This window comes from Brachycentrus maculatus, unplaced genomic scaffold, assembly GCF_059751285.1.
Source record: "Brachycentrus maculatus isolate JH-2025_06_01 unplaced genomic scaffold, ASM5975128v1 h1tg000618l, whole genome shotgun sequence".
Lineage (NCBI taxonomy): Eukaryota > Metazoa > Arthropoda > Insecta > Trichoptera > Brachycentridae > Brachycentrus > Brachycentrus maculatus.
In genome coordinates, this window is record NW_028281356.1 from 71,720 (window position 1) to 82,849 (window position 11,130).

The 11,130-nt window shown below is 39.8% G+C and overlaps 1 protein-coding gene across 1 annotated transcript; it reads left to right on the plus strand.

Annotated features, from left to right (window-relative positions):
- Window positions 1-1,203: 1,203 nt before the first annotated feature.
- Window positions 1,204-11,064, plus strand: LOC148301042 (uncharacterized; the record flags this gene model as incomplete). The annotated part of the gene is made up of 6 exons (XM_088273889.1): window positions 1,204-1,428; window positions 1,945-2,050; window positions 4,003-4,101; window positions 5,482-5,580; window positions 9,923-10,021; window positions 10,990-11,064. Coding segments are annotated over exons 2-6 (478 nt in total), but the record flags the coding sequence as incomplete, so codon positions are not given.
- Between the last annotated feature and the right edge of the window lie 66 nt (window positions 11,065-11,130).

The following is an 11,130-nucleotide window of genomic DNA, read 5'->3' on the forward strand; positions in this document are numbered from 1 at the left end:
TGAAATATTTGAACAACTTGTTGATATCTCGTATTTTTCGTTCCCGTTTTTGTGATTTTGTTAGTGTATTAGTGTGTCTCGTCATTTCTGGTCGTTTTTTGAATAATCTGACGTTTACGAGTCGACCCCCCCTGGCACAGACTGACTAATTTATATAAAGACCGCCAACTGCCTCGATTTTTTATGGCTAGAAGTGATATTCGCCAGCGGCCGGAAGTGACGTAAACGGCTAGAAGTACTAAGTTCCCGGCTGGGCGTGACTTCGCCGCGGCTGAATGTCAAATCCACCCGCCGAAATATTTATCATTCATTTTTCAGGTTAAATGGTATTTATATTGAAATTCGTTGTATTACATATTTTCAAAATTATAATATTAATATTACAAAGAAGATATTTCACTATCTAAATTTATTAATTTCAGTGTAAACAAAAAAAGAAAGGTCACGGCTAAAACGCGACATTTATAAAAAGAGTTCAGGCGATTAATAATGGTTACTCAACTCAGCCTTACAATGGTAAATGGTAATGGTAACTTTTTGAAATTATTATTTCAAACTATGTATAAATATAAGGCTTTTCAACAAAAACAAAAACGATGGAATTTTCAAATTACTATATTATATTTAAAATTCTAGAAAATACAATATTTTTAAAGGGCAGAAGGAGTGCCCACCACTTTCTGAAGTTATGTTTCTTAACGGGGGTGCCGCCCCTTTGTGGGCGTTTTGGAAGTCTGGCTAGGCGTTTTTAATTTTTTTGCATTTGGGGGGTGCTGCAGAAGTTCAAGGGAGCGTTGTGTCAAGTAAGAAAAACTACACTTTCATACGCAAAATTTAACTTTAACTTTGGCATAATACTCGATGTTATCAAGTTCTTCATATACGGATTTCTATTTTTCCATCGATAATTGTCTATAACCATAGTTTGTCTACATTTATTTGAAATATTTGAACAACTTGTCGGTATCTCGTATTTTTCGTTCCCGTTTTGGTGTTTTTGTTAGTGTATTTGTGTGTCTCGTCATTTCTGGTCGTTTTTTGAACAATCTGACGTTTACGAGTCGACCCCCCCTGCTGTATTCTAGTATATAATCTCCGAGTGAACGCTTGTGTGTGACTTGGCCATTCAATATTCCCTTGTCAGGGTGAGTTTTTACTGTATTTATTTGTAAGATTTGTAACCGATCTAACTTACTAGACGCGTGTAAGGATTGAACGTTTTTATTGTTGCCTTTTTATTTGTCCAACTTTTGACGGTTCATTAATCCTTATTCCGCACGACCGTCCTGTTAGCGGCGCGTATGGTGATGGTGATGGTGATCACAATAAATATGAGCCCGAATCGGCCTCTAATATTTAGTCTAAGTTTGATTTATTGTTAACCTTCCGGAACACGCTCTACAAGTTGTAACAATACACCGTGAGACTGTGAGGCATTCATTGTGTAATAGACCTGCCATTCGCCTTAGAATTTAGTACATAAATATCCCATAGACTGATAACCGACATAATATTGATTCTGTAACAGGTGGAATTCCACTTGTAGCTACGTGCAAGTCATCTTGTGACCATGTTTAATTGGAGTCCTTATCAATCTATGGATAGATATACAAACCTGCCACCCACTGTAACACCAGGGACAGTTAAGGACAGTTATCTAGAAGCGATTCACGCCACTCGTTACGGTAGTCAAAAGTTGCAAGCTTACGCAATATCAACTTTGAATAATAAAGTTATTCGTTGCATCCAGTGCGTATTATTGACGCGAGTCCGCCTTCCATTCCTGACAATAGGACCTCAGCGTTCTGGAATTGGTCCCATAGCGCTCCCGTTGCGGACCAATACAGCTAATTGACCCGTTTCGTTTTTTTGTTACTTATGAATGTTGAATCTGATGATGGAATGGCTGTTTTTTATTATAATTTATTGGTTATATTTCTACAGATGTCCGGACAAGATTTACTGAAGGCAGCGAAAGGGGGATATGTGGCGAAGGTCAACACTCTCCTTAAACAACGTAATATAAACGTCAACTGGACAGATTGTGTAGGTAAGATATTCCAAGATTATTGAACTAGTGAACCGAGGAATGTAGCAATAATAGGTGATGTTAGTAAAGCGATATGATATACAAGTGGGAGAATATTACTGTATATATTCTACCTTTGCCAGCCAATGTCAAGTGGAAAGCCCCGTGAGTAGCCAGACTTCCATATGGAAGTCTGGGAACAAATAGATGGTCCGCTCTGTTAAGGCACCTATCCCTGCAAGCTAGTTTGGTTCCTCCACATTCCCGGATGATATATATTAGCCGTTCCTAACTTGCGTGCCTCGGACAGTGGTATTGGGAGGGCAGTTACTCGCCGCTAATAGCTTCTTCAATATTCCGTCTCCGTTGCGCAGTGGTTAGCGCGTTTGGTTACCGCGCTCCGGGTCCCCGGTCCGATGGCTAGAATACTGAATACCGTCGGCCTCGCTTCGTGTAAAGCTCAAATTGTAACAAAATTAACTAACTAACTAACCATCACGCCGCTTCCCCGCAGGGGTAGGCAGAGAGAATCGAACGCCAAACCACTCGGTCTTTGCAAACATTCTTTGCCTCTTCTACATTCATGCATCTCCTCATACATACCCGACGATTATTACGACTCCTGACCCGGCCGCTTTCAAGTATTTGACATACCTGATTGTGCCAAGTTTTCCTCGGTCGTCCTCTGCTTCTTTTTCCAACTACATTCGCCTTATAAATTTGTTTAACCGTTCTTTCTTCACTCATACGCTCCACATGTCCAAACCATCTCAACACACCTTTCTTAATTTTATCGATAATGCTTATCTCAGCCTTACATTCTTTCCTTATTTCATCATTCGAACATCTATCAAACATCGTTTTGCCACACATTCGTCTGAGCGATCGCATTTCGACTGCATTCAGTCTGCTTTCATCCTTCTTTTGCCAACTCCATGCTTCGCTTCCATACATAAGGGTTGGAACCAGAACTCCATTGTGTACTGCCAGTTTAGCTTCCGCTGATAGATTTTTATTTGCTAAAACTGATTTTAGTGCACCATTCACTCTGTTCCCAGCATTCACTCTCCTTTCTATGTCTTTATCAATCTTTCCATCCCTAGAAAACATACTACCCAAATATATGAAATCATCTACCTGTTCCTAAATCTCCCCATTTACCAATATTTCACACTCAGATCTACATTCATCTCTTTCAAAAACCATGATTTTGGATTTGCTAACATTCATCAATAAATCACTTTCCTTGCACACATTATACACTTTTGTCACCAACGTTTGCAGGTCTTCTTTGCTATCGGCAAGAAGAACAGCGTCGTCAGCATATAAAAGGCAACAAACGGTCAAATTATTCATTCTTGCTCCAATATTTAAACCTTTCAGCTCTCACATGCAGTTATCCATGTATAGATTAAACAGCCAAGGCGACATTACACATCCCTGTTTTACACCTTTAGAGATGTCAAACCAGGATGTTAACAAAATTAGGTAACATATAATAATTTTATGTAATAATAAATGTTTTTTTTTAATGTTTAAAATTGCTACAAATATTCCACCGTATATGTCATTGACTTAGAACAATAAACACAAATTAAACATTGTATTCCAGCAAGGTTTCTATTCGAAATTTACAAATCTTCTTGCTGACGAGGTAGAGAACTCATACAGAATAGAAAATGTCCTTATTATATTATAATTCAAATGTATTTTTTAAAAATGTTAAAGAAAAGAAGAATAAAAAACTAATGGATAATTATATTTCATAAAGTGATGTGAAAATAAGTATTTAGTTTTGCCCTTCAAGTGATTTCTCACAAAATCGGCGCAATATAAGTTATACAATAAATAAATAATTAAATGCAAGAAAGTAATTAAATGCTTGAAAGGTTACTGGGATAGGTAGTGGGGTCCTGCTACATGGCCTCGCGCTGGCCGTGCACCCTGTATATACAGTACATCCTCCGTTACAGGGGACACTGCACTACACCGTGCAGCATGGCAGGGCCACCTCCCGGTAGTACGGGCACTCCTGCAGGAGGGGGCTCCAGTAGATCTGCAAACTAAGCTCGGTAAGTGTAACTAGTAGTAGCAGTAGTAATATGGCCAACACACGCAATGTACATACAGGACACCATGGTATATAGGTTACATGAATCATCACTAACTAGCAGAAACGGAAATATACATTTATTTGCAAACGGCGCATAAAGACCTTTTATATATTAAATGTTAAATCAAGCACTGATTTTTTAATCTACTTAAGACTCAATTTTGTTTATCTTTATCATTATTTTTTTTTACTTTTTAGCCTTACTGCAAAAATTAAACTAAAAAACAAATTATCAACATTTCAAAGTCGATCCGGATACATATGATGATTTCCGATATGTTTAAAAGTTTGTATATACGGTAAAAACAATATTTGGGGCTTTTTTGCACTGCATAGCCAACCCCAAGGTAGACGACTCGCGGTCAGACCTCCATAGAGATGAATTAACAGCTGGAAATCGACTTCGCAGGAGGCTAATCCCTCTATAAAGAGGGGGGTATGAATGCACATACATAAAGTGATCACTTGAGTCAGCCAAATGCCAGGTCGTAAGCCCTGGGATGCTCAGATATACATCTTATTTGGAATAATTGATATCATGCATATGGTGAATAATCCAGTAACTGTCAGTTTCTAAATTATTTTAAAAATGTTGATAATGAAATAAATTAAACATTTTCTAGCATTAACTGTCTCCCATTCACCAATTCCAATTATGTATTAGCTAAAATAATAAAAAGGATATTTTCTGGGGTTTCTCCAGGACTCGGACCTCACATACTAATATAAGAGTTTCTGCTCAGTAAAAAAGGTTCTTCGTCTTACCAATAGATGTCACTAGTGAAAATTCTAGTCATTCTTGTACAATGTTTCAAAATTGGATCATTTATATAAGTTCCTAGAATTTCATTAGTGTGATTGTCAATCATGGGTAGAATTTGTGAATGTTACTCGCGAGTAAAGTGATCGCTTAAAACAAGCCTACGACGGTCGAAGGCCCCGTAAATGCCCAGACTTTCGTGTTCTTCTTCATCTATGTTGAGATGTAAACAATAGTATGATAAATAACTCCTATAATTGGAGATAATCTAGATTTGTGAACAAGTATTTGGACACACTCAAAATGTTGTTCACATTTAATTTTTTCAAAACGTAAAAAAAGTAATTGACAATCATGTTTTATAAAATGATCTGAAAAATAAGTCCAACTTCCCCTAGCCCTTCGAGTGATTTCTCTTGAAAACGGCGCTAGATGAATTGTCCAATAAATACATAATTAAAGGTAAACTATTGGTGACTATAACATACTGGGGAGGTTACTGGGATAGGTAGTGGGGTCCTGCTACATGGCCTCGCGCTGGCCGTGCACCCTGTATATACAGTACATCCTCCGTTACAGGGTTCACTGCACTACACTGTGCAGCATGGGGGGGCCACCTCCCGGTAGTACGGGCACTCCTGCAGGAGGGGGCTCCAGTAGATCTGCAAACTAAGCAAGGTAAGTGTAACTAGTAGTAGAAGTAGTAATATGACCAACACATTCAAAGAAAATATAGAGGACTTGGGATATAGATTTGGCATTAACAGGGTGCATAAGGCACCGCATCAAACTCTTTTATAACTATACAAAAGCGGGGTGATCAGATCGGTGGCAACCAGTTGACGTAGGTGAAGGAGCTTAGAAATGGAGGAAGAATAGAAGGTCTTGGAAGGGTTTTTGGATAGGTATTGAGGTCCCGCTACGCGGACTCTGTGACATGTGTGCGTATGTGTATGACACAAACCCGTGTATGTATTATCTCCCTCGTTTAGAATAACTAACTAACTAACCATCACGCCGCTTCCCCGCAGGGGTAGGCAGAGAGAATAGAGCGCCACACCACTCTGTCCTTGCAAACATTCTTCGCCTCTTCCACGTTCATGCATCTCCTCATACATACCCGCCGATTGTTACGACTCCTAACCTGACCACTTTCAAGTATTTGGCATACCTGATCGAGCCATGTTTTTCTCGGTCTTCCTCTGCTTCTTTTCCCACTAACATTCGCCTCATAAATTTGTTTTACCGTTCTTTCCTCACTCATTCGTTCTACATGTCCAAACCATCTCAACACACCTTTCTTAATTTTATCGATAATGCTTATCTCAGCTTTGCATTCCTTCTTTATTTCACTATTCGCACATCTATCATACATCGTTTTGTCGCACATTCTTCTGAGAGATCGCATTTCGACTGCATTCAGTCTACTTTCACCCTTTTGCCAACTCCATGTACCACTTCCATACATTAGAGTTGGAACCAGGACTCCGTTGTGAACTGCCAGTTTAGCTTCCGCTGATAGGTTTTTATTTGCTATAACTAATTTCAGTGCGCCATTCACTTTGTTCCCAGCATTCACTCTCCTTTCTATGTCTTTATCAATCTTTCCATCCCTAGAAAACATACTACCCAAATATACGAAATCATTTACCTGTGTCAAAATCTCTCCGTTTACCAATATTTCACACTCAGATCTACATTCTTCTCTTTCAAAAACCATAATTTGGGATTTGCTAACATTCATCAATAAATCACTTTCCTTGCACACATTATACACTTTTGTCACCAACGCCTGCAGGTCTTCTCTGCTATCGGCAAGAAGAACAGCGTCGTCAGCATACAAAAGGCCCCAGACAGTCAAATTATTCATTCTAGCTCCAACATTTAAATCTTTCAGTTCTTTCATGCAATTATCCATGTATAGGTTAAACAGCCACGGTGACATTACACATCCCAGTTTAACACCTTTACAGATGCTAAGCCAGGACGAAAATGAGCCATTTACCCTTATGCATGCAGTGCTGTCCTCGTACAAGGATGCAATGCCTTGGATAGGTTTACTGCTTACCCCATACTCAGATAACACCTTCCATAGCTTCGTTCTATCAACTCGGTCATACGCTTTCTGCAAATCCACAAAAGCACAGAAAAGCCTTTGGTTTTTGGCCAAAAACTTTTCCGTAATGTTGCGCAAGGCAAAAATTTGATCCGTACATCCTCTCCCATTCATAAATCCACTCTGGACATCCCACACTTTGTCCTTTGTTATGGTTCTCACTCTTTCAATAAGGATTCGACCGTACATCTTGCCAACAGCACTCAATAGACTGATTGCTCTATAGTTCCCACATTCCACCCTAGAACCTTTCCCCTTGTAGAGAGGCATTATAACTGCCCTTCTCCAATCCACGGCAGTACAACTCTCCTCCAGACAACGGTTAAAGAGCCTATGCAACCATGTGAGAACTATTTCGCCACCATTAAATCGAATCCTAGAGCCTCTCCATTTTTCAAGGACTTAGTGGCATTCTTAATTTCTCCCATACTTATCTCTCTTGAAACATCATTCACACATATTGGAGGAAACGTACTTACGTCACTAACGTTTTTAATCGTATGTGTTTCATACTTCTCCTCGAAATACTCTTTCCATCTCTCTTTTATATCTTTTTCACTCGTCACCATTTTTCCGTCTTTCGCTGCAATCGATTTTGTACATCCATTCAAGCTTAGACTTCTTTCCAGAAATTGTTTAAATTTTCTTGGAAATTTTTTGTCATTTTTACTCCTTCTTCCTTCCTCAACATACGTTTTCTTCACTCACCCCTTGCTTAACTTTCATTTTACATTCCTTGTACACTTTTTTAACCGATTCATACTCAGCGGAACTTTTATTTTATTTAACCACGCATTCTTCTTCTCTTTCACTAAATCTTTGATATCATCATCCCACCACGCATCGCCTTTTTTCCTTCCTTGTACCGCTGTACCACACACTACCTTTCAGATGTTCCCACATTTCATTTATACTAAGTTCATTTACATCTTCCGCAATCAACCTGTTGCATACGTCTGTTTCAAACTTAACTCTTATGTCATCATTCTGTAGTTTTTCTACTTACTTACTTACTCTAGAGGGAGCCGCCACCTTGTTCGCTTTGGCCCTCCACCCTTGGACCAGGATCACTCTTGAAACCACCAAAAAGTGATCTGTTTCCATTTCGGCCCCCCTGAACACTCTTGTGTCTACTGTGGCGGATCTCAACCTACAGTCAATGACGACATAATCGATAATAGACCTTTCATCACATCTCTCCCAAGTATATTGATGGATTCCCTTGTGTGCAAAAAAAGTATTTGACACAAAGAGATTCCATTCCAGACACACCTCTAGCAATCTCTTCCCATTATCGTTCACTCTCGCATCTCCATACAAACCGAGCGCTGATTCAAAACCGTCTCTCCTTGTACCAACCCAGCCATTCAAATCACCGGCCAGAATTATCTTTTCATTATTCATTTTTCCATTCATCACACTCTCATTACATTCAACCGAAACTCATCCTTCTCAGACTCGCTGTCGGAGTTAACGGGAGCATATCCTATTAAAACAAGTAGTTTTGTTAGCCCGACTTTGAATCTGACAAACACGAGTCTTGCGTTGACGAACACATACTCTCATACATTCTGCCATCCTGGGTGATAGAAACGCGGCGACGCCCCGACAAGTGCCGTCGCGCTCCATCGATCCATTACCTTTTTTCCAGCTTTCAGTCACACATAAATCCAAACACTTACTTTCCATCACATCACACAGTTCATTCATCTTATCATCCATACGTCCTCTTACATTTCACGTCGCAATCCTGTATTCGTGCGCTATCGGGAAACGCGGCCAACTGGGTGGCGAACCTCAGCGTGGCCATTTACAGGCATTTTCCCGCATTCGTCCACAAACCTAGTTCACTATTATAAATTACATAGTTAAGTAATTATGTCACAGCGCAACACCACTGGGTAATACCCTGTCACAGGGGTCACACCGAAGAACAAATCACTTATGATAATGGTACTTATGGTAATGATAGGTAAAACCCAAACTTATCGTATCGGCACTTAACGCGGGTGAAAACCCGGAGCGTATCGGCACACGACTGTCCCGTTCGGCGGTCGGTGAGGTACTCTCACATAAAATCTCTCCTTTAGAATAACTTGCATAAACAATATTCCGGCAGGGTTTGGTTTTGACATTTCCAAATGGACTTGCTGACGAGGTAGAGAACTTATGCATAATAGAAGATCTTATTATTATAATTTATTTCTTCTTTTATTGAACTTCCTTTGTACAAAACGTGCGAACGTCGCGGCGTACACGCGATACGAGTGAAACATAATAAATAAATAATTAGAGAAATTCCTTGCGAGGACGGAGAGAGGGAGAGAGATCTCAAAATAGCATCCTTAAAGAAATACATGGATACAAAATTATATATATATTTATATCGAATATTTCCACGGCCATGGATTGGTGCTTCAATTGTGGTGATACTGATAGCAATGGTTTGGGATAACAAAGTATGGGATGGCTTATACGCCGGTGAGTCCATACTCTGCAGATGACGAGAACACATTGCACCTATTGCAGTACCGGAGTTAGCTCAGCTGTTCATATATAGCGGCTGACGTGTACATCTACATAGCATGCACGACATTACCTTCTTCTACTGATTTGTATCCTTGTGTATACATCATTCTCTTTTGCTCCACTCCACATCGGAATGTATAGCTCTCTTTCTCTTTCTCTCTACGTTGCATCATTCTTCTCTCTCATGTTACAAAATGTGCCCAACAAACGTGACGCGTCCTTGAGTTTCACATAAAAAACAAAATAAATGCAACAACTATAAACCATTGGTGACTATAACATACTGGGGAGGTTACTGGGATAGGTATTGGGGTCCTGCTACATGGCCTCGCGCTGGCCGTACACCCTGTATATACAGTACATCCTCCGTTACAGGGCTCTCGGCACTACACTATGCAGCACTGAAGGACCACCTCCCGGTAGTACGGGCACTCCTGCAGGCAGGGGCTGCAGTAGATCTGCAAGATATTGATGGTAAGTGTAACTAGTAGTAGCAGTAGTAATATGGCCAACACACGCAATGTACATACAGGACACCATGGTATATAGGTTACATGAATCATCACTAACTAGCAGAAACGGAAATATACATTTATTTGCAAACGGTGCATAAAGACCTTTATGCGCGCCAGCAATTACAACTGATATAAATATGTATTTTTAAAAGTATATTTTGAATATTAAAAGCATTGTTAACTTTGTGGTATGGTAATATAACACTCTCCTTATCATTCATCATTCGCTTTGTGTAATACCACTTAAATGCTCTACTTCATGACCTCACGATTCAGTTGACCTGATGATGAAATGGTTATTCCTAAACCGGTAGTCACGGAGGAGAGTTGTATAGTTTATTCATGCATAATGTTTTGTTAACATTTGTTTATAGATATACTATTTAAAACCTTAGCAATTCTAACATAGACACTAAATACATGATAGATCAGACTCACTGTGCCGTCGCTCTGGGCGCTCAATTACAGGACTTGTGAGCTGTCATGGGCTGGTTGAGTGATCGCCGTGCACACGTGCAACATTCGCCAATTCTACCCACGATTAACCTATTGACTACGGGTTGCACGCATTGGTGCGTTTCAGTAGGTACCTTCAACTTCACACACAAAAAACACGCTTCGCTGTGTAGCGGATAGGTGTGAATATAGTGAAAACATTCACGGATGGGAACATTGGTACACGAGTATAATAAATCCAACATAAAAATCCAGTTTCCGGTAAGCGCTGGTTCAAAATGCCCGAATAATGCACATTGTTCATATTACCCCCATTATGTTATGTATGTACTTACACGATTCAATGTCTGCCAGTGAACAAGTCATTTCTGTCTTTCTACCTTCATTCCGCACCAAGATGCCGAGGGTATCCAGGCTTAATGTACAAGCTCCGCTCTTGTGAAACTATTTTATAATTTTCAATGTTTTTAGGTGAAACACCACTCGACTGCGCTAAAAGACGTGGTCACGAGGAAGTAGTAGCTTGTCTGGAGTTGGAAATAGGCAGTAAGTATAAGCCAGTAAATGTATTCACAACCAGTGGAATGTAAACGTTTCCTACTAACCATACAC